The sequence below is a fragment of the Citrus clementina genome, unplaced genomic scaffold, assembly GCF_000493195.1.
Source record: "Citrus clementina cultivar Clemenules unplaced genomic scaffold, Citrus_clementina_v1.0 scaffold_1, whole genome shotgun sequence".
NCBI lineage: Eukaryota > Viridiplantae > Streptophyta > Magnoliopsida > Sapindales > Rutaceae > Citrus > Citrus x clementina.
This window is the reverse complement of record NW_006263303.1, coordinates 25,091,306-25,117,561: the sequence shown is the minus strand read 5'-3', so window position 1 is coordinate 25,117,561 and position 26,256 is coordinate 25,091,306. Positions and strand designations below refer to the sequence as shown.

At 35.7% G+C, this 26,256-nt stretch overlaps 5 protein-coding genes across 5 annotated transcripts; 1 reads left to right on the top strand and 4 right to left on the bottom strand.

Annotated features, from left to right (window-relative positions):
• Positions 1 to 1,030: 1,030 nt before the first annotated feature.
• On the bottom strand, positions 1,031 to 6,850 carry LOC18055608. The gene is made up of 2 exons (XM_006452878.2): positions 1,787 to 6,850; positions 1,031 to 1,338 (listed from the first exon to the last, which is right to left on the bottom strand). The coding sequence occupies exons 1-2, from the start codon at positions 2,959 to 2,961 to the stop codon at positions 1,290 to 1,292; spliced, it is 1,224 nt and encodes a 407-aa protein (XP_006452941.1). The 5' UTR covers positions 2,962 to 6,850; the 3' UTR covers positions 1,031 to 1,289.
• A 4,671-nt stretch (positions 6,851 to 11,521) lies between these two features.
• Positions 11,522 to 12,761, top strand: LOC18055607 (acyl carrier protein, chloroplastic). Its single transcript, XM_024178540.1, has 3 exons — positions 11,522 to 11,623; positions 11,811 to 11,933; positions 12,029 to 12,761. Exons 1-3 carry the CDS (start codon positions 11,522 to 11,524, stop codon positions 12,164 to 12,166), a joined length of 363 nt encoding a protein of 120 aa, XP_024034308.1. The 3' UTR covers positions 12,167 to 12,761.
• Positions 12,762 to 12,788: 27 nt separating this feature from the next.
• Positions 12,789 to 20,321, bottom strand: LOC18055606. The gene is made up of 9 exons (XM_006452876.2): positions 19,893 to 20,321; positions 19,581 to 19,784; positions 16,387 to 16,444; positions 16,158 to 16,220; positions 15,627 to 15,702; positions 14,637 to 14,752; positions 14,214 to 14,303; positions 13,990 to 14,121; positions 12,789 to 13,505 (listed from the first exon to the last, which is right to left on the bottom strand). Exons 1-9 carry the CDS (start codon positions 20,228 to 20,230, stop codon positions 13,371 to 13,373), a joined length of 1,212 nt encoding a protein of 403 aa, XP_006452939.2. The 5' UTR covers positions 20,231 to 20,321; the 3' UTR covers positions 12,789 to 13,370.
• Positions 20,322 to 20,667: 346 nt separating this feature from the next.
• LOC18055604 (E3 ubiquitin-protein ligase AIP2) lies at positions 20,668 to 23,051 on the bottom strand. The gene is made up of 5 exons (XM_006452874.2): positions 22,781 to 23,051; positions 22,382 to 22,607; positions 22,085 to 22,290; positions 21,226 to 21,441; positions 20,668 to 21,072 (listed from the first exon to the last, which is right to left on the bottom strand). Exons 1-5 carry the CDS (start codon positions 22,925 to 22,927, stop codon positions 20,923 to 20,925), a joined length of 945 nt encoding a protein of 314 aa, XP_006452937.1. The 5' UTR covers positions 22,928 to 23,051; the 3' UTR covers positions 20,668 to 20,922.
• A 984-nt stretch (positions 23,052 to 24,035) lies between these two features.
• On the bottom strand, positions 24,036 to 25,430 carry LOC18055603 (F-box only protein 13). The gene has a single exon (XM_006452873.2). It carries the CDS (start codon positions 25,300 to 25,302, stop codon positions 24,088 to 24,090), a length of 1,215 nt encoding a protein of 404 aa, XP_006452936.1. The 5' UTR covers positions 25,303 to 25,430; the 3' UTR covers positions 24,036 to 24,087.
• Positions 25,431 to 26,256: the final 826 nt, after the last annotated feature.

Sequence of the window (26,256 nt, the reverse complement as noted above, 5' to 3'; positions counted from 1 at the left end):
GCATAAATTTATTTACACATACATTTATAAATACTTGTATATCATAATATTTTATAAGTAATAATTGATAACTAGAATAAAAATTTTTATTTTATTAATGGTTTTTTTTGTAATCTCAATATAATTGAAAGTAATAGTTTTCTCTTTAAATATAATGATTTTATTTCTTAATTGAATAAGAATATTTTTTTTACAATATATATATACTGATTCATAAAATTAGAATTTGAAAAACTACTATTTCTTTACTTTTCAAAGTATGCTATAGGATGGAGTGCTTTTGACAAAAATAATTATTGAAAAACTTTTCAAACACTAAAATTAAAATTTAATTTTTAAAATCACTTTTAAACTTCTCAAAAGCAATGACCTTATTTCTATGGGCATTGTTCTCTTCAACTACAAAAGCAGTTTGATTGTCTATGTGACATTTATTACTTGCCCACATATAATAGCGGAAAAACAACTCTAAATAAATATAAAGTGACCAATGAAAACTGTATTATAAATTAAGGATTTTCGATATATTATTTGATTTCTGAAAACTGATTAAACAGAAAAAAAATACCAGTTTTCACAACCTAAAATATACATCTAATTCTTTTAAACATAAAAATACAATTCATCTAATTGATTATTATATGTGGGAGCCTTGGAGACTGGAGAGAACAAAATAAAAATCACTTTTTTTTTTATTCTTTTATAATACCCCTTTTGCTCTTTTTGTTTCTTTAATTTTCCTTTATTCTCTCCCTTTTTATCTGGATTCTCTTGGGAGTGTCTTTGACATTTAGGATACATGCATAAAAGCAATTCCACTTTATGAAGCCCACCACAACCACAGGCTTCTCACTGAAAATGTTATCACATCCCATTTCATTACTTGCCAGCCTTCACTTCGGCAAGCACATGACTATATTTAACAGTTTCAACAATCAACTTTCAACTTTCAACATGGCAGAATTGAAGAAATTGTCACTTAAAAGGCCATTAATGGATAAACGAAGGGCAGCACTGAAGCTGTTGAAAAAGAGTGAATGATGAGAGCTACTACATATATTTAATTTCTTTCACATAAGAAATTGACTAGGGAGAAAAGTATACTTACTCCCTTTTTACATTATTTTCCTCCATGGCCAGCCTGCCAACTTAAACATCTGTCTTTGCAAGCCTTATTAGATTCAAAAGTTTCTAAAAGACTACCGAAACAAAACTTAATCAAAGTAAAAAAATAATAATAAAAATGACAAAGATTTTATTGACAAAAAATAGTCAATCTTTGCCAAGACTCAAGAGAGCCACTCGCTATCCATTCCTTCAAATTCTCCGATGTCCATGCTGTTCATCACCAAATTACAGGATAAAACAAAAACAGAATCAGTAAACTTATCATCCAGCAACAACTTTTGTATGGACATGGGGTAAAAAATAAATATAAATATAAATCTCATTGTTGCACACAATTAAAAATTTTCCTTTGTAGGCTGATCAAACTAACACGTCAATTTGGATACGGCCATGGTAGATGCCTCCAAATTCCAAGCTAAAATAGGAAAAATTTTAATATTGATTCCACACCGACTAATAACTACTATCTAAAGAAATGTACTGCATTTAGAATCACTTATGGATCCAAATTTTAACTGTTATATTAGTGTTCTAAATTAAATTAAATGTGTGATTCATGGTAGATGATAAAAGATGGCAGGATACAATGCATGTAACATAAAACATTTGCACATGCCACTTCTTCTTTATTTCAATTTTAAAAATTAGACAAACTTACCAAGGCAAGGCAGGATCTTGGAAGTAGTCATCTGGGCAGTAATCGTTGAAATGTTGTTGCAGGCAGCTCTCATTTGCATTCAACCAGGCTGGAAACTCCATGACTTCATCAAAGGGATGGAACCCATCATCCTCAGAATTCATTTCTTCCGGCCCAGGTTCCATGTTCTTCAAGAACTTGAACCACCATGCTGAGGTCACCAAATTCATTTTATCATTCCATTCCATCTGATGCTGTTCTCCAATTGATCTGATCTCTGCCATCTCCTCATCGCCCAAAGCTGGATGTAAGCCAATTCCACCACTGGAGTCAAGAACATTAGTCATTGCAGTAGGGCCCCCCATATCCTGCGATATTGCAGTAAAAGGGTGCTCTTCAGTCGCAACTGAAAGTGGGGGAGACGAAGATGACGATGGAGATGAATATGAGTAGATTGATGGGTTGTTGCTATTGTTATAAATAGTGGTATCCAAGTTGTTGAAATCATGGAGATTGAGGTTTAGGCCTAAGGTTTGATTTGGCAGAGGAAAATTGAGAGCTTCAGGAAAAGCCGAAGGAACTTGAGAAGCAGGCCAAGAATAAGAATTGGGAGGAGGAGGACGACAAGAGAAGGATGAGTATGAGAAATTGGCTATATTTGATGGGTATATTCTGGGATTTCTCCTTGATTTTAACTTTCCTTCTTGCTCAAAACATGGTTGAGTTGAGAGATGTAAAGGTTGTGACTGTTGTAGTTGTTGTTGCTGTTCAGCCTGTTCTTGCTGGTGTTGTTGTTCACTGGCTTGTTTCATAGCTGCCCTATGAAACTTGAGTGCAGTGACAATTTCTCTCCTAGCCTCCGCCATGTTTAGAAGCCTTTCTTGATATGGCCTACTTGTGTGGAGTCTCCTCCTAACTTGTTTTTTGTGTTGTTGAGGTTGCTGAGGTTGCTGGGTTTCTGGGATTTCACTAAATCCTTCACCAAATTTGGTCAAATTTTGGCTAGAGACACTATCTCCATCAAAATCAGGGTCTTTGGGGCTCATGGGGTCTTTGGTTCTTGAGGAGGTTAGTTGTTTCACAAGGCTACGGATGTAAGCACCAGAGAGATGGGGCTGATCACCTCTGAGCTTACTAAGCTTGCTATCTAATTCCATTCCCTCTTTAGTTTCTTGCTTTGAAGATCTACCCCTCATCTCTCTCTCAATTCCTTTTAATCTCTGCCTTTAAACTTAGGAATGTATAGAGAGAAGGTGGGTTGGGAGAATCATGGGTTTCTCTATATTGTGAGAGACAAAGTACACAATGCAGAGACAGGCAGAGGCTGATCCGCAGTACTCCTGAAGGCCTCATGGGTGTTATAAATAGTAGTTGGGGACAGTCTAGGGTTTTTAAATTCTTTTGGATTTTTCCTTGATTTGGCAAACCACATATGTTACCTTTTTATTACCCACCTTAAATGGGCAGTTAGAAGGTTTCCATTACCAAGGTACCCCTTTACTAGAGGTTTTTCGATAGGCTGGAATACTTCCGATCCCCTTCAAGATGAAATTAATTCACTTTATACCTCCCTTATTCCTAAGCAATCATATAATCCAACAGTGAAAAATTCTTTCTACAAACACATAATTTGGGATATTCTTAATCATCATCCATGAAAATAAAGAAAAACTAAAGAGGGATCATCATGTGACAGATTGTAAGTTCATCTACTTCATAAATACGCAAGATGAACTAAGAGATGGCAACAAATATTTGATGTTAACTGCCTAATGTTTGTTGAAGGCAGAGAAGTGCACCATACCCCACCAAACTATATTGTCTGAGCATCACTTGGCTAAAAATTCTACAGAGGAAAAGGAAATGCTTACAATGACATAGAATCAAGTCCTCATAGTATAAAGGTCCAATCCACTGACTCCTAGGTGGGTGGGAATACATAAAAGGTGGATTCTTAGGTCCATGAGGAAATAAGGTTCTTTTGGTAATTGGAAGGATTTTTGGATTGTAATTTCTTGATTTACTAGTCTTACTCATCCTCAGGGGGCAATTTAGTCAAGGATTATTAATTGGTTTTCTGGTATATATATCTTGTCTGCAAGTAGGATGGGACAAGGCACTAAAAACGTCAGCAAAAGCCTATTGAGACCTGACAGAAGAATCTCCATTACTGTTGTAACCTTCTCTTTTAGTATTCCCTTTTTTAGGAAAGAAGAAAAAAATTCCAATTATTCTGTTTAAAACAAATTGTTTAAAATTATTTGAGTCTGTTCATAAAAAACAGAGGACTTGGACCTTTTGTAAAGGCATTCCACATATATAAAAGACAGAAATGCTCCATACTATCCTCTTTTATTCCCTCATAATATATTTTTTCCTCTTATTGCCTAACTTCACTTGATATTTTTCGTTTCACCTTCTTACTCCAATTGGAGGTGGACCGAGCCAGAGCGTGGCTACTATGTTTTTTAGCAGAGTTTTCAGGCACCAACAACAGTGAAATAAAGCCTAGAGAAGGGAAGTTATTACTGCTGTAAATTTAAAGAAATTAGCAAAATTCTATTTAAAATTAGATACAGACAGTGTTTGTTCACAAGATGAAATTGTTGTGTATATAGGGAGCAAAATGTCTGCATTTCATTCCAAAGTAATAAAATTCAAACAATGAACACACACCCTCCTGAATTGTAGAATGACACATATCCACATATTTCTTTTTGTAACTCAAGCAAACATGTCCAGTAGTGCCATAAGACAGCACAGTAACAGGATTGATCAGCCACTGTCTAAATAAATTAATGCATAGCAATAGAAAGGGAAAGGAAGTTTCACCGAAATCTTGAAATGTAATGACTGTATTTTTACTCTACCAATCATCAAATTTTGCATATCCAAATCACAAATTATTGATCAAATCACTCTCAAGTAACTACCCATCAATACGGCATAAAGCAAGGTAGCTTTCAAGGTAGCTTTCAAGCCGTCATCACCTTCCCCCTAAGTATAAGCCCTCTCAACAGCAATTCTGCTACAAATATTTTATTCCAACCATCAAAATGCTGCTATTATTCCTATCATTTCTTAATATTTGTTGGATACATTAATTATTTAAATGTAGGTAGTTTAAGTAATTCCATATCCTGGCCAAGTTGAATGTTAGTATAAATGCTCTCTGTCATGATATAAAAAAGCAAATTACATACGAAATAGGTAAATTAGTAAAACCAACCAATCTGAGCATTCAGGTTTACAGCTGCCACTTGCACTACTACATCTTGGACTTTTATGATCAAAATTGATCAATACAATAAAAAAATTACTCTTAAGTCAAAATATCTGTGTCCTTACAATAGCTTGCAAGAGAAATACAAAGCATACGTACGCAAATGACAATTCTAATATGGAGGTTACTTCGACCATCAATCAAATAGGACAAAAATTATTTATTTGATTTTTCTTTTCCCCTCAAGTGCTCGCTATAGAAAAAATTCTTAAGAGAAAATATTAGAGCCCATTGCTATCGTTGGGGCCATTAACTATCAATTTAAGCTTTTATGTTAAAAAATATTAAAACTGATATTAGAGCTAATTTTGACTAAGAGATGACGTATTCAATTTCCCTCACCTAAATCTATATTTGTACATTCTTATCTTTGTTTGGCCTTGTTTATGTCTTCTATCGTTATTTAGGCTTAGCATATGACTGACTTATTTGGAATTGGCTTGTTTTTTTCATCTTTTATCTCTTCTAAGTGACGCGCTCATTTGGATTGATCTTGTACCTATGGGGAACTTGTTAGAGCTTAATATTATAATTTAGGTCATGACCTACAACCTATAAACTCATTAAACTTTTGGGTCAAGTGTGTAAAAATCTATTTGAATGTTGATAATAATTCAAAGTGCACACTGATGTTCCCTTAATTCTACAGTATAATCATAATAATTTCAACCATGAGCAGCCAAAAATCTTCATTTATAACATTTGGCTGTCTCTAGCAGGGAAATCTTCCCTCACAGTATTGAATGTAATTACGGGTCATATTTTTCCCAAAAAATTAAAAATTAAAAATTAGGCATTGAAAATAAATATAAGCCCCCACCTCTAAATGTAGTGGAAAATTCTATCCATTTGTTTGATCTAGACACATCATATATGCGGATCTACAGGTTTGAGCATAAGCAGCTGATTCCTCTCTAATATGCAGAATAAATTGGGGTTTCAACAATAAATAACCTAAATATACACTTCATTCTGATTATTTTATTGTTAAAAGTCTCAACTTTCAAATATTATCCATCGTTATAGTCTTTAATTTCCCAGTCTCCATGGCAACACACATTGTATTTGTATATCCTCCTAATTCCTAAAAAAATGAAAACAAAACCCCCTGTCAACTGGTTATGTGATCACCAAGCTATCACTTAAGGAATACATAAGTCAAGATTATCAAAATTAGTACGAAATGTAATAAATCCACACACACACACCAAAAAAAAAAAAAAAGAGTCTAAAAAACAACCAAAAGAAGAATGTGGGCACAGAGGGAGGGAAAGGGGAAAAAAAAAAAAAACATATCGGTTACATCTGAACACAGAGAAATAGCCAGGATAAAATTACTAGAATATTAAATAAATAGAATATAATAAAATAAAGAGAGAGCAGACAGAAAGAGGGGGGAGGTGGCTTGCCTATTTCAGAGAAATGGATAAAGATGAAGAGAGAAAAGAAAGCTTCCACCAATCCAATTCACGCGCAGATTGAGAAGATTGCTTCGACGAATCACATTTCACCATCTCCACTGTCCCAGTCTCGCCAGTCATCCCCTCATATGCTTTTATTTATTTATTTATTTGATTTCTCTCTCTCTCTCTCTCTTTATTTCTTTCAAGTTTCATCCAATCCATTGGATTCCGTTCACACAGAAGAAGCAGTAAACAGATTTTTGTGAAATATTTCTTTAATCTTCTATCCTCTTTTTACTACTACACATTACATACACATCTGGAGCAGCCGCCAGCACCACTTTCCTTCTTTCGCCTAAATTCAGGAGAAAACTGCAACTCGCAGTCGCAGCCAGCGCTCAACGCTTAAAAAGCAGACGACAGGTCAAATAATAATAGTCAGTATTATTTTAACTATCACAAAAGCTGCGATTCGAACCCGGCCCTCAAAATTTAAGGCACTTTGAGAGCACAATTTTATTTTTTTTCAATTTTTTCATTAATTAAAACTTGTACAGTTCGAATGTGGGGCCAGAATTTTAGAAAAGTCGTTGCTCACCGCCGGGAGTAGATATTAGCTTCATATGTTACTGTAACGCTTAATAAACTGTATTTAACGTCTATACAAATATGTTATTATTGTATCGCTACGAATATATTTTCGGTACCAAAAATAATTTGGTAGTTGTCAATCTTACAATGAAATGATGGATTTTATTGTTTTTTTTTTTTCCTCTTTTCTTATAAAAGAAATTCGCGCGAGAAGCGCAGAACATGTAGGAGGGTTTATTTGGTCATTTACGCCGTATGCAGGTCATATTAAAATGGGACTGGGGGTTCATTATTTCGATCGATGATTAAATGGCGGAGAAAAGGTGGGACCGTCTGCAAAAGAGTGACGGACATGATGTGACGCGTCATAATCAAACGGCTAATTTTCCCATTGAGGGGCTGAACACAGGGTGCCCCACTGCCACATGGGCTGAGGTTTAAGGCTCCAATCAGATGCAGATTGCCACGTGGGATGCACGGAGAGGAACAATTTGTTGGCAGCCCTTGCCTGCCACCGCCGAAAAAAGCCTGCACAGTCCACCCACCTCTCTTTCACACTATTATTCATCAGTGTCACCCAATTTCTTTCGCTCTTTTTATTTTATTTGGTATAATTTTGTTAAATAATTTTTTTTTTAAATGAAAAAAACACCGAGACTTTCAGGTTTGGGTTCACGGACATTAGACCACCGCTACTCACCACTATTTCATAAACGCACATCTAAATTTTGCTTCGGCACTGAGTTCTGTTGATTTCTGTAACAAAAAAGATTCAATTATCAATTTTTTAAAAAAGCTAAATTTAGATGTCTATGTAAATCTATTTTTCATCTACAATTAATCTAAAAATGAGAATACAAATTATGCAATTTAAATTATTATTATTTTTGACTGGATAATCTTCTTGCTGACAAAATTTATAATAAATTGGAGATCCCGCCAATTGCCAAGTAAAATTGCCAAATGCCAACCTTATTTGACAGTCGTCACTCTCTCCACCTGCCAGAAGACCAACCGCGTGGTTTGGTCAAAGTCTAAACGTCACATTTTATTTTTATAGATTATTTATTTGGAGAAATCTACGGTGCAACAGTAATACGGTATCACCGTTGTATCCAGTCGTTGGATTCCACTAGATCCATTTATTCACGTGGATCCAACGGCTGGATACAACGGTGATACCGTATCACGGTTGCACCATAGCCGGACCCTATTTATTTATTTTCTTCATTTCACACTCTTAATAGAATTAGAATGTTTCTCTTCAAGTTCAAAATATGTTATTACCCTATTTCCGTCGGTCTTATGTTAGAGTCAGTTTGGTAATTCTGTATTTTTTAAAATAATTATTGTTAGTTGTGTTATAGAAATAATTAATTAAGAAGAAAATCAATTAAATATTTGGTAAATTTTATTTTTAAAAATTTATAAATTTTAAAAGTACTCGTATGTGTTTATTAAATTTTATTGTCAAATTACCGTAAAAGCATAAATGATTGAATTAGATATAATGTTAAATAAATTTATTTAAATAATTTAATTTTTTAAAGTTAATAACTTATTTCTTGATTAATAAATATTTGAATTTTTATAATATATACGAGGATATGTATAGAATTATATTAAATATTAAAGTGATTTTTAAAATCAAATTTACTCATTTTTTGTTTTTTTAAAATCTATAGTAAGATGGAGTGATTTTACTAAAAATAATTTATAAAAAAATATACGAAATGTTAAAATTAATTTTTAAAAAAAATCATTTTAAGACTTCCTAAAAGCAATCCAAAAGGATCTTTAATATTCAATCACCAATTTTTTTTTATTTTTTCTTGTAATGTTACCATACAAATGTGCATATATCTAGGTATAATTAAAATCTGCCGAAACGTCATGAACCAATAATGTAATATCAAAACCCTCGTTACTGCACATGAACGCACTCAAAACTTGGTTTACTATTCCCATCCGAGGTCCCGTTGATTTAACCACGGTGAGTAAAAATAACTGGGTAAAAAATTGATGCATTTGAATTCCTTGCAATTAATTCTGCCCAGGTCCTTATCTCAAAGAGTTATTGACATTAGTGATCTTTCAGTGGGTTATTAAATAACTCACATTTCGGAATGGTAAAATAAATTAAATTTGGTCATTTATTGAAAGGGTCCTGTCCTCGGATAATGATGAGATAAATGAAGATGAAGATGGAAGATGAAAGATGCAGCCCCTTGTTAGCTTGATATCGATCATGCACAGTCTTTATTAATTTTTTTTTTTTTTTTTTTTTGGGGTCTCCGTTTAAATCCAAAAAAATGTGTGGTCACTTTCCGCTATTAGTGGGGGTGGTGGGGTTGCATGGCGCGGTGCTGCTGCTGCCGTTGCTGTTGTTGTTGTTGTTGTTGCTGCTGGACCATTATTCAATTTTTAATCTGTCACCAACAAACACAAAACAAAGCCACAACCCACAAACACACAATTCTCTCTCTATCAGTTTGATATACGGCATAATTATCGAAGGACTATATCTGTTAACAACTTGCAACCAATAGAAACCCTAGAAAGCCAATCCTTTTTACATTTGCATTTGTTACCTTCTTTACAAGGTAAGGGCAAATGGGATGACCACTACAGAGAGAGAGAGAGAGAGACCACTTATTTGCTTCAGTCCATGCATCATTCTATTCATTCATTCATTTACTGTTACCATGATATTAGCTGCAGTATTATGAAGTTTTAATTGACTTTATTGCCAGCACATGATACCAGTTGTAGGTGGCATGCATGCAAAAACTTAACAGAAGCTTTGCATGCACATGCACGCATGCATTCAAAATTAAGAAGCTATCGGCTAGCTGTCCACGAGAATGCATCGATAATTCAACATGGGAATTTCTAGAACTTCTAAGCTTTGCATGCACATGCACGCATGCATTCAAAATTAAGAAGCTATCGGCTAGCTGTCCACGAGAATGCATCGATAATTCAACATGGGAATTTCTAGAACTTCTCTGGTACCTTCCTTCATATCCATAACGGTGAAACCCTCGATCACAATTACTGGACGTGTGTTATATATATGAATTGACACCACATTAATAATCCTGATATCTTAAATTGATTTTAAAATAACGAATTATTGTGTATCAGGAATATTAAAAGAAAAAAAAAATTGTGTGTTTTTGACAAAATTACTTTACGAGACATAGTTTGTATTTTTCTTTCATAGGAGTCTCTCCAATTAGACTTTTATCTTTTTCTTCGGGTGGCGAGTAGGGGGCATAAAAAATTGAGAAAAACCTAACCATGGGGGGATAGTGAGTCATCCCATTCAACAAAGAAGCAATAATACAAGAAGATAAAGAAGGGGAAAAAAAAAACATGAACAGAACAATTTAACCATAAAAAAAACTGAAATGGCTCAATCAAAATATGTAATCATTAGAAAATCGACTGTCACAACAAAGGCCAACAAAATTTTTAGTATTTAAAATTAATGAATTTGATTGTTACTACCCTAAAAAGTAGATATTATGCTCCTAGATCTTTATTTATTGAAAGTGTTAGGTTTTATATATATATATATATATATATATATATATATATATTCAGATCATTAATTTTATTTTGAGGACCCATATTGAAAAAGAGAAAAAAGAAAGCGTATAACGCACGTCACTACTGTAGTATTATCATAATTTAGGGCCAATGTTATAACCCTATTCCATTTCTGTCTCATCCAAGATTTCTATCTCATCCAAGAGGACCTACTAGGAACAACATGCATTTTGGAAGTTTCTTTTATAATGACAGAAGATCGACAGGTAAAACAAGTGCTTGCCTACTGCTGTTATTTTATGAGATCAAGTCACATACTTAATGACGTAATAGCTGTAGATTTCAAATCATCCACTTGGTTCATCAAATCTTGTCTTCCTTATTTCTGGTTAAATTAATTATATCAACTTCAATAAGATGATGAAAAGTTTTCAAAATAACTGAACGTTTGTTCAAGATCAACTCAAGTACCCATTTTCTTTAAAAACAAAAGATGACATTGAGGAGATCGAAGTGTAATGGAGTTTTCGAATTATCTTCTTTGTAAAGATACACTTACTAATTTGTCTAAGTTTTGGGGTCATGTGTCCGCATCTCTCACCTTAATGATCTTTCGATAATAATAACACGAGATCATGCTTGATTAATGAGAACAAATTTTGTCTCTGATTAATTAATTAGAAAAGTGCTTTTCAAATTCACTACAAACACAAAATTATATAAGACTTGGAACTCATCGCCCAATTCCAAGACCCAAAAACAAAGTTATAATAAAAATACGTTGGAATCATCGGCAATTGACCTATTTCCAACCTTAAAACTCCTATATAACTATATGGATATTTTAGTTTCTTAATACTTGCTGGGTGACAATTTCATTCAATAAAGATTTTTTTTTTTTGTTTCAAATAAATTAAATCACACATGGCTGCCTTCCTTGCAACTCCTGCATGTCCCATGGCCACAATCCCCGCTACCGCCTTGGCCAGAGGCTTTAACTCCCAGCAGAAGAGGTTCTCGACGGCCGTAAGAAATAACCCATTTGCATGCACAAATAGCATGGTGTTAATTTTGAAGCTATAGCTTTTAACTTGCACTACGTTCTACTTATTTTATGGCACATCTGAACTTCCACATTTATGATAACGGCTGTGACTCTATACATTATTAAACAAGTTGTTTATAGTAGACAATGATCAAAATTTTAATGCAGGGAGTCGGTTCTAGTACATCTAGTGGGTTAAAGCTCGTACCCAAATTTCAATTCTCCAAGGCAGCAGCCAGGTTATATAAAAACAATTCCAGATGCTTTAAGACAGCAATTTCATGCTCCGCTGTAAAGATCTAACAACTTCATAATCCTGTTCCTGGCAATTATTGTTAATGTTGTTCCACAGCATAAATTACGATTGATCACCTGATGACCTGCAGGCTCAGCCCGAGACCCTGCAAACCGTCCAAAGCACCATTGCCAAGCAACTGTCGATTGACTTGAGCGCAGTTACTCCTGACACCAAGTTTGCCGACTTGGGTGCTGATTCTCTCGACACAGTCAGTATACCACATTAAGCAGAATGAAAATTCTTTCACTTTAATTTGCATTAAATCATGAGATGATATTATACACTGGAAAAATGTGTACAGGTGGAGATAATGATGGCTTTGGAAGAACAATTTGGGGTTTCAGTTGGAGAAGGGGGGGCTGAGAACATAGCTACCGTTCAAGATGCTGCCGACCTCATCGAGAAAGTGAAGGCAGCCTCTGCTTAACGATTAGGTCTGAATGTTGCACGATGTAGAAGATGAAAGACTTTGCCCTTATTTTAACCGTTTTACCACTATTACAAGAGAATTCTTCGGTTCTATTGAAGTTGGCTTTGCCTTCTCTCTGAATCTTTTCTTTTTTGCTTGCCGACAATTGAAGGTGGCAATTTTTACAAATGTCCTGAGCTCCTAGCAAGGAATGTAATAAATTTCATGGCAAAAACAATAATTGAGCGTATAATGAACAAACTTGAGCTTCATTTGAGCAGGAATTTTCCAGCATTTCCTAAACCTCGGCGTAATTTTGCATACCAAAACTTAGCATGGTAGAATTCGGCTCATTGCATAGAGTCAAAGACAACTGCACTAAAGACGACTGAGTCAATCCTAGAATCCTGGAGACTATTAGATGACAGTCATCGGGAAAATGTCATCTATTCTCAAAGAATTTCATAACAGCGGTGTTTCAACTTAACATAAGAGCTACCTTAAACAATACGAGGGAACCTTGGTCATGGTCCAATGAGCATTAGCACCTACATGAACATACCACCACAAATATTTCTGTGCCAATAAAAAGCATAAAAGAAGGAAAAAAGAAAAAGTGTGCAAAGAAGATGATTTTCCTACAAAAAATATATTTACTGATACTAGATTATATACAAGGGGTTCATTCATGAAAAAGCTCCATCTAGAATTCTAGATTTTCCCCCAATTTGGGTTGGAGCTTGGTTCGTTCCACAGGTTCAGGAAAAGGATGGATACTCACAGATTTATTGCTGGAAGTGCTTGTCTGGGAGCAGAAATGTACATCTAACTATATGGAGAAGATAGTAAAACCTAGAGATGATTACTGAAACTCCCAGCAGAAGGACAAAGAACATGTATATGTGAGCAGATAACACCAAATTTATAAGACCTCTCATGTGTATTGTAAGTCTATGATTTCATTCTTAGTTTCCATATAAGATCTAAACCAGAATTAGTTCCGAACTGAACTAACGGTAATTCAATCTTCAAAACGTCCAAACCAGTCACTGATGGTCTTGGATAGGATTCTAATTTCATTCAGCGAAAGAGTCTTAAGTCCCTGAGCAATAGCATCTGCAGGAGTATATATGTAACCAACTTGCCATTTTGGTTCCTGATCAGGTGAAATTCACCAAAAAAAGGTGGTTAGGAATGGATAAACATCACTAACAAGCTAAAGCTTTTGATCAAGAATAAGAAAAGAATACATACAGACACAATGGTATGCCCAAGTGAAAAGGTAATATTCTTCATTGCATCATGCGGCAAGCCACAATTATACTTCAGAATTCAGATGAAATATGGATAGAGTTCAAGATCTATTATAACTGATGTTGTTAATAGAGATGTGCCAACCAATGTAACAGAGATTGCTTGGAACTGATTGTATATAAAGAATATTAGAGTCAAATGTATAAAATTCATTAGGTGATTTGACCGGATATTGTCCAAGGTAGTGACTGCAGCTACAGGCTCAATATGCATGGAGCAAAACATCTCCATAGTTTCATTAAGAGCCAGTTAAACACCTTGCATAAAAAATTTCAGACACATATGGTAAAAGACATTGCCCAGAAAATGGAGTTTGCATGTATTACCTGTATACATGGTGTGATGTGATTACCATTTAATTGGACCTTTTCTACTGTCCCACCTATTGACTCCATACGAGGTTTCAAAGTCTCTTCGAGGAGATCTGTCTGATCAATTGTATCAAAGCTGAACTTCACCTGTGTAAGACGAGCACACACATAAACACAACAAAGTGTCAAGCCATTCAGATATTCCGGATTCTGGAATTAAAATAAAATAAGATGCATACCAGTAAAGTGTGTTGGACATTGTATGACTTCTTGAAACAATCAAGATTCTCAGAAGGTGTTGGCTTGAACTCTGATATCCCTTCTGTGACCTGATGGATACGACATCAAAATTTGAAAATATATAATTAGAAAGACCACATACCAGCCAATCACTTGGCATAAATTTGGAACATAAGAGAAGCAGAAAGTGGGAAAAAAAGTCAACTATGCCAACCAAGTTGATTATTAATGCTCTAATTTGATTTACAAACTCATGAACTGCCATCACCTACACACTGATCGAATTTTAATGGACATGTATAAATAAATTTACACAGACATAACATTACAGTTACGTAAAATTTAAGGGAGCCTCATCAAATAGAATAGTTTAATTAAATGAGTTGCTCTCATCTCTCAGTAGGTGATACATATCAAGATACCTGACCAAAAACTGAGGGCAACTGATCCACAAAATTGTTCAGAGAAACTAGGGATTCCATATCACTGCCTGGTATCAATGCTTCAGCTGTATTAAGTAGCAGTTTCCATGCATCACCTAATATTTTTTCATTATGACAGATGGATGGAGCATTAGGAAGAAAATATTATGAGCTATAAACCAATTACAAATTTGCATATTGACAGAGCAGCATGTCGTATAATAATACATCTACATGATGTTATGATAACATCATCCATAACATGCAGTAATTCATTTTAGACTGAACACGTTAAAAGGACGTGAGACAAAAATGAAAGGCATGAGGTGCTTGGCCAAAAACATAATGGATAATACTAATAGTACATTTCCTAATACAGAGAATAAGAGAAGAATCACTCATCTTGGTTTAAATAATTAAAACTAACAAGTGGCTTTATCTTTTGCATGGTGCATGTAAAAATAATAATAAATAAATAAATATTAAAAACTTATTCAATCTGTCCCAGAAGCAGTCCTGTCCTCCTTTCTTTTCTGGTGAAGGTTTGTCCATATTGTCTCAAGAATAGGACATGTTGCGTTAGTAGCAAGGGGCAGTTTTTAAAATCTAAAGGAGAAAAGGTAGCACCACAATCAAGGGAAAATGGAATTCAAATAGAGAGAAATTCACATTTAGGTGCTGATTGACAAAAGAACCAAGACCGGGGATACTCGCTAGAGATTTGAAAGAATTTGACAGAATTAAAAGTTTATTTGCAGATTCTGCATTTTACGCAAGCAAATGGAACTTAAGAACAAAGAATATTCCCAAGAAACTAATTCTCCCAAATCTAAATCCTCCTTCAGGCATCAAGAAGAGGCATTTTCCATTTTGCAAAAGTTCCAGAGAGGAAAATAAGATGTGGCCATCAAGGTTAGGATCAATAGCAAAACTATAAAATGTTCCAGACTAAATTAGCATAAGAAGAGCTAGAATTTGATGCAAATTCACCTGAGGCATTCCTTGCCATGGAATACACTGGAGATGCTTCCACAATTGGCATCATCTGATTGACAAGAGGACCCAGCTGCAACATAACACAATGTTTCTTGAGTGATTTTGATTAGTCTAAACCAGCTGCTATTATGCTAGTTTGAAACCTTATTTTATTGATCCAAGTCATGGCCCTTAAAGGATGAAGACTCACATATATGGAATGTCTAAACCTGATCCTAGAAAAATCTTTTGAGAAAACAAAATCAAAACTAAGGCAATTCCATCAACAAAAATAAGGCAAGGTAACTATACAGATCCTACCAGGTAACATAGCATAAAAACAAGCCTTCTTTCTGAATTGATGACAATGAAACTTGATTTCGATTATGAAAATAAAAATGACAAAAGATATCAATGCAAGGAGATAAAATTTCATTAGGAAAAGAGAGAGACAAACAAAATTCAGAGCATAAGAATATATCAACCCAATAAGAGAACCATAAAATTTTTGGAAATAAAGATGCATATCAAAGAACAACATAATACCTGCTCAAAGTATGGTACTGCCTCTGTTGCCGGCCTGTTGTTGAATGAGATTATGACATTAGCCTTCCACAAGAGAGAATATTCTTTGTCACACTCCACAAATTGTATTTCATGAAACTTCATAATGTGCATTTTGCTTTCACAAACTATCATCAATATTCTGCTCTCCAGAATATCCCATTTTAGACGAAAAAGCCTTCAAGAGTTGGAAAAGCAAGGAAAACCAAACCTTTGGTATCTTCTCACAGAAATAACTTCCAGTGAGTACTTGGAGAAGTGCACCATTGCTACAATAACCACAAAAAAAGTATAAAAGATAAGTCACCATCAAGAACATGAATCACAGTTGTATCAGAAGATGATAGTACTTAGACTTCTGGTACTACTGTTATAGTGAAAATGAGAACAGTAGAAGATATAGTTTAGTACTACAGAGTTCTGCCCGTAACGATTTAGGACGAGAAAGTTAATATACGTGTAGGGTACCACAAGAAAGTTAATGCAAAAATCACAAGTTCACAGCCAACACACATCATCGGCTGCACAAAACGATAATATCAGACTGGGAGCTCGCTGCTAGCAATACCACTGTTAAGCATGTAAAATGGCGTTGCCACAGTTGTTAGAAAATTGAGATTCCTCCCAAGATCACTCCAAGTAATTTGTCAAGCAACAAATTAATAGAAAAATTAAATAAAGAACACATCAATCACACAACACAAGATTTACGTGGAAAACTTTCAATCCGGAGAAAAACCACGGCCGTTATCAAAAGACAACAAGAGAAAATATTTAATATGTGGAAAATTATTATAACAACTCTCATGAATAATTTTCTCTCACTCAAGCCCCAATTTCACCCAAAACTCTCAACTTAAAAACAATTATATTTAGTTCTCAAATTCGCTCTATATACAAGAGAAAATATAAATAGATTTTGAGGATGATAGAAATGAAGGGGTAAATCCCTTTATTTATAGCCACTGAGTGGTTACTATTCATCATTGTTCATTTTATGATTTTTTTTTTAACAGTGTCGTTATCAAATATTTTATCTTCAAAAATTTCAACTTGGACATTTTGACTTCCTAAAAGCCGCACTACTTTACATTAAAGGTGTTTGTAATAATTTTGGGGCTTGAGTGAAAGAAAATTATTTCTTATAGTGTGGTTGTAATAATTTTTCACATAATGAATATTTTTCTTTGGTTGTCTTTTGACACCAGCCATAGTTTTTCTCCGGATTTGGAGTTTTCCACGTAAATTTTGCGTTGCGTGATTGATGTATTCTCCATTTAATTTTTTTATTAATTTGTTACTTGACAAATTGCTTAGAGTAATCTTGAGAGGAATCATAATTTCCTAACAGTGGTATCAGAGCCATTGATTAAAGCTTTGGTATCGAGGTACTGTTCACATATACGACACTATTCATGTATACAATACTATTTGCGTGAAGTAATGAGAGTCAATCCAAATAATTTGTGGTGAAAAGCAAAGCAGCAAATATGTCATGATCAAAATTTTCAAGCCCGGTGAAAATTGAAATAGAAAAATTTGATGGGAAAATTAACTTTGGCTTATGGCAAATTCAAGTTGAGAATGTATTAATTCAATCTGGGTTATACAAAGCATTGAAGGAGAAGTTATCCCTTACTTCTAGTAGTGGCTCTAGAAAAGCCGGCATAAGCGATGAAGATTGGGAAGAGTTGGATGATAGAGCTGCAAGCACCATACGATTGTGTCCAGCAAAAAATGTTCTTGCAAATGTAGGAAATATTCCTACAGCAAAAGAGTCTTGGGAGAGGCTAGAAAAGTTGTATTAGACAAAGAGCATCTCAAATCAATTGTACTTGAAGGAGCGATTCCACACGCTGCGAATGGCTAAAGGTACAAAAATTTCCGATCACCCTAGTGTTCTCAATGGTATTGTGATAGAACTAGAAGGCATTAGGGTTAAAATTGAAGATGAAGACAAGGCGCTTCGGTTGTTGTGGTCACTTCCAACTTCCTACAAACACGTTATCTACTTTGATGTACGGGAAAGAGACGATAGATCTTGAAGATGTTACTAGTACTTACTCTCAGAAAAAAGAAGACTGAGTGGTAAAAGTACTGAAACTAGAGATGTCTCTGCTTTAGCAGTTGCAGGGAATTGGAAGAAAAATAATTCTAAAACGAAAGGAATCTATTAGGGGTGTGGACAATCAGAACACCTAAAAAGAGATTGTCATAGAAGAAATGGAACAGATTAGCAAGTGGCTCTAGATTAGATACTGATAGCATTGCTAGTGGTAAGTCTCTCATCATTGTGGGATGATGAGAGACGATGGTCCTTCGTAAAATAAATGATGATGACATCCCCTTGGTATGCCTTTAGCGCCATGAAAGGGGATGTGTTACTACTAGCAGATCTACAAAATTTGCACATAGGGTATGGTTAGAATTGGTGTAGGGTGTGTGATGGAATTTATGTCGATAGTTGACAAGAAAGCCAACATGGAAGTTGCACCATAAATTTCAACTGGATTTTTCGACATGTGCCGATGTAAAATTCTTAGAATTAATAATTAATTATAAGTGGTATACTCTTTATGGTGGAGTATAATCATTCTCTATGTTAAGGATTATGACTATAGGTGAAGAGAGTAAAGATGCTGTGAAGATTAATTAATTTTCAATCAAATCTTTAAGTGGGAGAATGTCAAATAGTGCGGCTTCTAAAAAGTCAAAATGCCCAAGTTGAAATTTTTGAAGCCAAAAATTTGAAAACGGCATTGTTTTAAAAGAAAAAAAAGGAAGCCTAATGAACAATGATGAACAATAATCACTCGATGGCTATAAATAGAGGGGTTCACCCTCTCATTTCTATCATTTTCAAAATCCATTTCTATTTTCTCTTGTATGTAGAGAGAATTTGAGAACTAAATATAATTGTTCTTAAATTGAGAGTTTTGGGTGTATTTAAGACTTGAGTGAGAAAAAATTATTTATAAGAGTGTGGTTTTTAATAATTTTCTACATAATGAATATTTTTCTATAGTTGTCTTTTAACAACGGCCAAGGTTTTTTTTTAAATTTAGAATTTTTCACATAAATTGTGTTGTGTGATTGATGTATTTTTTATTTAATTTTTCTATTAATTTATTACTTGACAAATTACTTAGAGTAATCTGAGTAGAAAACTCAATTTCTTAACCACATTTGCATACCCAGAACATGGAAGATACAAAAGCATGCAAATAATTTTATTTATTTACTTATCTATTTTAATATAGAGTTCATCCATACATATATAAATAAATAAATATATATATATATATATATATATAGTTCATCAAAATTTAAAAATTGTGTTTGCCCACCACAATGCAACGTTTGAGCAGCGAACCTAATCTAATATAACTAAAGTGAGAAACAGACCTGTGGCCGACGGAATAAATAGGAAGATTAACAAGATCATCTGGCGTCAAATTGGCGTCAGGCAGTCCAGTTGAGAGAACATAATCCAAGCAGGAATTAAACCTCTCGTAAACTTGATTAACAGCATTAGCATGATCAAATGTCACGTTGTACGGCACTGATATTACAAGAAACCCTTCTTTCGCCAAAAGCTCCTTCAGATAACTTCCAAAATTACGCAACACAAAAACAAACAAACACCCGGTGGTACCGTGCCATCATTGCATCTAGCCATTGGATCCACTTAGATGAATTGATCCATTGGGATCCAACGGCTGAGTGCAATGGTGGCATGGTACCACCGTTGCACCATAGTTTTCTCCTGTATAAGATACAGCCAGAGGAGAGCCATTAAGCGGAGGTATGATCAGACAAGACCCCAGTCTTTGGTATATCTTATTGTTAACAGTAGAGCCACTGAAGCTGCTGCTGCTTCCTCGACCCACGTAGCCATCGCGGGTGACCACATTCGAGAAAGATAATGCGCTCGGTTTTTTAGTATTTCGAAGCGAAGAAAACACAAACGGGGACCTTTTTGATTCGCCGTTTTGAGAAGTGAGGATTTTTGGGGAGATGGTGCATCTATAACTGGGGCAACTAACCAATTCCATGTTACTTGCTGCTGATGACTTACTGGTTACCGAAACACATTCTGATTAAATTTAAATGGTAAAAATGTGGTATTGCAGCAAATTTTATGAAGATGATTAAGCCACGATAGAAATTTATTTGCCTCATCCTGATGATCATCGATGTGGGCTTGAGCCGATGACATTGAAACCAGACCAATGCATTTGGGCCTTTTCGGCTCTATCCCAGAATACTCTCCAACAAAATAAATTCATTATAATATCAACATCGGGTTATTATGATCGACCTACAAGAAATTGGAACTCAATGACAAATGGGGCACATCCATCGTTGGCTGCGCATATTTAAAACTTTGTGCTAATCTTGCTGAAAAAGAGGTGATGAAAATTAAAATCAGATTAGTTTGCAATTGTAAAATCTGAAATTTCTTAAATTGTAACTGGTATAGACTTGTAAATGAAGTCCCCAAACAGACCGGGGCACAGAGAATCTGATGTTGATTTTTATCATTAGCACTCAACAAAGATACAATAATGGCACATCAATAAGAATATTCACTAGGTAACAACAGCAGAAATATAGCATGCATTCACAACCATGTATGAATTTTTCAATTTGCCCCTCATCTTCTCTTTATTTTCCTTTCTTCACTCTTGCAGCTCTCATAATCATGGTCATCAGCTAGCCAACGAATTCCAACAAATAACCGTCACTAAACATACATGTATTCACCACCACGTACAGCATTTGCAGCACCTTTCCTCTCTTCTTGGGCCTCCTTCTCCCGCTCCTTCCAGCTCTCATATGCATGGTCATCAGTTTGCAGTTCATGCCGGCAAATTGGACAAGAATTATGTTCATCCTGTCACAAGTCAAATTGCTATTTACGTACATATAATCTTATAATCATTTACATAGTTTAAGTAATTTAGCAGCAAGAAGACATAACAGGAGCAGGAACAATTATGAAGTTCTTTAATACTTCCAACATTGAGGCAGAGACAAGCAATATTACCAGCCATGGTTTTAGACAGGGAGGGTGGAACGTGTGCTTGCATGGCAACTCTTGCATTTTGTCACCTACAAGCAAGTTCTCCTTGCAAATTGCACACTCTGCATCATGTCCCAACTTGTCCAGAATTTCTTCTGTAAGCGTAATGACCGGTAGCTTTGCAACAACTTCTTTACTGGCAGGTGGGACTCTGGGGGTTGCACTATCAGTCTCCAGTATCTAAAAGACAGATCAAAATTGTTTCTGTGATGACTCTGTCATAAAACATAAAATCTAATGCCTTCTTCAATTCCTTTACAAGCATAATGTATCAAATTCAATTAAAGCTAAAATATAGTAAGCAACTGCTAAAACAAAAGGAGTAAGTCTTGTTTTCCCTGCATCAACCTACTCAAATATAATTTTTCTGTAGCATGCAACAGAAAGCTCATTGACTATTGCCATATCAGAAATCTAAACAGAATGCATAATGATATTGTCATTTGATCTATCCAATACAATTTTAAGGAATACAATATTTACTTGAGTGACATATTCACTTTATTGAATCAATTTAACCTTGTCACACCCCAAGCCCACCCCCTTTTTTAAGTACCAATATCTTGTTGAATAAGTTATTGATTTTATGGTTTTTATTAACTTCATAACACAAAGACAGAACAGCCAAGCAGATAATGAAATTGAACTTTCTAGCAGCACATGCATTAGGTCACATTTCACTTCTTTTCAAGAGTTGTCACATATCATGTAACTAGAACAAACTATAGAAACTCAAAAATTAACTTCAAATCAGAGACTCAAAAGAAAGAATCCCGTATCAACCAGGATATGTGAAAGCCGAGTAAAAGTAGCTAAAGAGTACCTCGGGTATAACATCATCAAGGTTATTAACCAACTCTTGGAAAAGATTGGCAACAGTTTCAGAAGTGTTAATGCTCTCTGCCAAACCCCGAGAAGACTCAGCAGTGCTCGATAGGGAAGCAACTGCATTCATCAAATTAGCCTGCACCAGCCATTGGGGCTGTGGTGGCTCAGGATCCACCGTCAAATGCCCCTCAAAAAGGTATCCTGAATCAATACACAAACCAAAATATAACTAGATTGGAAAAATATTTGAAAACCCGATTAACCATTTGGCACAAAGTTCACGAAATTAAACCTCTGTTGGTCGTATTGTAAGTAGCTTCAGAAGCCTCAGGTGCGTTATCAATTTCATGCAAATGTTCCTTGGCCTTGGCAATGCAAGCCTTCAAGTGTTGCTTCTGAGAAGGATCAGAAACAAGGGATTCAGCCAGTTCAAAAAGTCGCAGCCCGGCAAGCCAGAAACCAGGTGCCGTGTATCTAGTCTTCAAAATAGTCGCAACTCGGCACACAACAGAATAGAACTGCCACCATCAAGCAAATTGCATTCTTTAAACTAAATTGACCGAATCCTAGCCTAAGAGCTTGGAATTTTGAAATTTAAATCCTTGACGAAATGCTTCTCAATAAAGCATTCAAAACAAATTATCAACATCAAACAGAATTTTTTTAAAAAAAATAAAAAAAAAAGAGGAACCTGATTGCGGAGAGTGGGTGAAGCGGCGGGAAATCGATCTTTGAGGAGAGAATTGATATTGGCGACGGAATCCTCGAACCTCAGTTTTTTTCCAAGCTGTTTCTGCAATTCTTCTAATTGCTGTCTCAAGCCTTCCTCTGATTCCATTCCTTTTCGAATTATTATCGCTATCGTTATTATTATTATTTTCAGTTATTTATGAAGAAAAATGGATGATTGAGTCCGGTCCGTGTGATTGTTATATAATTAATTTTACAGGGAGAGTTTTGTTTCGTGACCGAGGGGAAACCCCACCGCTATGTCCGCTTGGTTGCCGTTCGTTTACGCGCTCCTTCTACGGTCACCAATTAAACTCCGCCACGTGATCCAACATATCCAGCTCGCTAAGGCCCAAGAAAGAAAATTGGACTACTGTTATGGGCTACTATGTCGGCCCATGTTTTTTATTTGATCAAGGTGCTTTTACGTTTTTTGGAAATCCATTTTGTAAATACTATTCTATCCTTACCCAAAATGGAGAACATCAATGAAGTTTCAACTACAATCAGTGGCAGAAGCAAGCAGGATTTTGAATCAATGAGAGAGGTCCAAGATTATTGACATGATTTTTCACCAGAAGCAATAAAAGCATTAGCGTGGCATGCAAGGAAAGAGCCTCTTATATGTTAGATTTGTCTATAAATTACAAAACCAAATGTAATCCTTCAATCTTATAATCAGAAAAGAAGTACAATATATTGGCTATCCATTCATGTAAAGGTTAAACCTTGGTCCAAAAGGGGATTGGTTTGGTGGGATGTTTCCCATCATGATCTTTAACAAAAGAAAACCCCAAAGTGCAAACATCTCCTTGATTTACAGCTTGCTGGACCAAGAACAAAAGAAAACAATCAAACCAGGGGACTATAAAAATTAAAAAGCATAAGGGCCGGTTTCAAGTCTTTTAACTGTAAAATAAGAGCTGTGGTCCTCAATTCTACAGTCAAGTCCAACATTTGGAGCTCCTAAACCATGTTCATAACTCATAAATGGCATTGCATCAATTGCATATTTTGATTTATCAAATCATGAGATTCAACTAAGCGTTTATTACAGAGACAAACATAAGAGCTGAAATAAACAGAATGGGGACATGGGGATTGTACCCAGCATGCAAGTTAGAAACAAATCTGGTTAGTATCTCTATTGCCAAATTTAAACAAATAAAATGAAAGAATTACAAGAAAATTACAAAAGAAAAAAAAAAAAGGTCACAAATCACATTCTCTGCCCCGTGTAGATTACTTCCTTGCCAAATTGTTGTGCCCTTAAACAGAGGCCTCAATCCTTGGTTCAAAGGAAAATGCAGACATGAAATCTACAGCTTCACCATTCATTGAACATTTGGGCAATTCAACCCATTCATTGGTCATCAGATCACACAAAACATAACTGAAAAGCTCAGCAGAGTTGAAGCAAATAAATATCTGGTGACCGGCAGCAACACAGTTTATATCCACCTTCTTGCCATAAAATTCATGCGACATTGCCGGAGGCATTGCTGCAACCTGATGCCAAAACCCATTATCCTGATCAAATCTCCACACTCTAAGGCTGGCACTTTCGAGGAACTCCGATAACACAACAACTAGCAACTCTCCTCTGCACTCCACTACATCGATTGAGTACTCAGAAAATACTGGCAAAAGCCTTGGATACTCGGTGAAGCTCTTCTGGGTCAGATTGCAAGCTACAATCGTCCCACATGAGTTGAGAAAATAAACAATTTCCTCACCATCTTTACTAGTGATGACCGATGAGTATTGCTTGGAGGGGCTCCTCTGCATGTTAGTTGCCACTACATTACCAGCTTTACTAAGAAAGTAAACAGCATCTTCATCATCATGATGATCAATTGAGTCAACTTCAAGAGCTTGCTCATTCTTTCTACCCAACAACAAAGTCTCTTCTTCCCAGCAATTGAGACATGAGTTGTAGACTTTGAATGAGAGTTTCGGAAGCTCACCATACACCAACACAAGCTTGTAATTGCTGGGGTTTTTGGAGGACGTAGTCATGACAATGGCATGTAGAGATTGATTCTCAGTGTCAGCATCCAAAGGCGGGAGCTCGCGAGAAGAACCTGTCACAGGATTGGAAACAATGAACTTTCCTGAGGCCGTCCGGAAACAGACTAAACCACCAGATGCCGCAACAGGAATGGAGTCAGGACTGGAGTTGGGAAAATTGAGTTCTTTCCAGGTTTTTTCAGCGGAATCAAAAACAATCGAGTGGTTGAGTTGGTGATCGACCATCAGAAACCAGGGGTCCCGGGAAGGAATCTGAGAGCACGCAAGCTTGAAACTGGGAGAATCAGCAACCGATTTCCATCTCTTGCAAACTGAACTGAGCCGGAAAAATGTTGATGTGGGTAGCCAAGACAAGACCCTTTCAAGAAGGTCCTGATTGAGCTCTTCCATTGAGAAACTCAATGACGATGACTTCCTCTTCCTAGATGATGATGAGCAATCAGCAAGCTCCATTGATTGATTAGAAAATTCGGATAAACAATAGACAGATATCTGGAGAACAAGATAAAGACAGAAGAGAAGAGGATGGGGATGATAAAGGAAAGAAAAATGTACTTGGAGCTTCCAAAGACAAAGACACTGAACACTGTGAAGAGTGAGTAGCTCAGCTCGTATGGGGGGGTGGCTTTAAAGAGAGACAAAATAAAGATAAAAAAGAGCAAAGCTATAGGGAGCAAAGTGAAGCGAGGAACGGGAGTAGGAAGCTTCGTAGGTATCCGCTTTTCTTTTTAGCAAGGCGTTGACACTAAACTACAACTAAAGCACACGAGTGGTGGATAGTGGATAGTCGATACACACTACTCGATCTACGCTACCATTTCTTTGTTGTTGTTTTGTTTTGACTCTCAAGTATAAGGGGAATAGAGTGTATAACCGAAATGGGCCAAAGTGGGTGAAAGGAAAATTTTAGAAAGTCCCCAACACTTTAGCTAATTTGCAAAAGTTACTTAACCTCGGTAGAACCCTAAAAAAAACGAAAAATATGAAATAGAAGAAACATTCGAGACAAGACAATAAGACTCGCAAGCAGGGGGCAGTGGCAGACCCGTATCCTGGCTCCAGGTTGAGCTGATTCTATAAATGGACTTTAATATCGGGTCATTATCATAAATATAGCAAAGGGTGATAGTGGCATTGGATTCTAAGTGGGGTTGGGGCATCTAAACAAACAAAGGCTATAAGGGCACAGACACAGGAGAGCAACTTTAATCATAAAAGAAAGAGAAAACGCACGTATAAACTGATAAAGAAATCGCAGGCTATTGGTTTGTCAAAGGGGGTTGCTGCTGGAATGCTGACCTTTGTAAAGTTAAAGCCAAAATGCTTCTCTGTTTCTTTCTCTCTCCCTTTGTTTTGTTCGGCCTCCTCGTTGAGGAATCTCTGTTTATTTTTCTGTGTTTCTTTGAG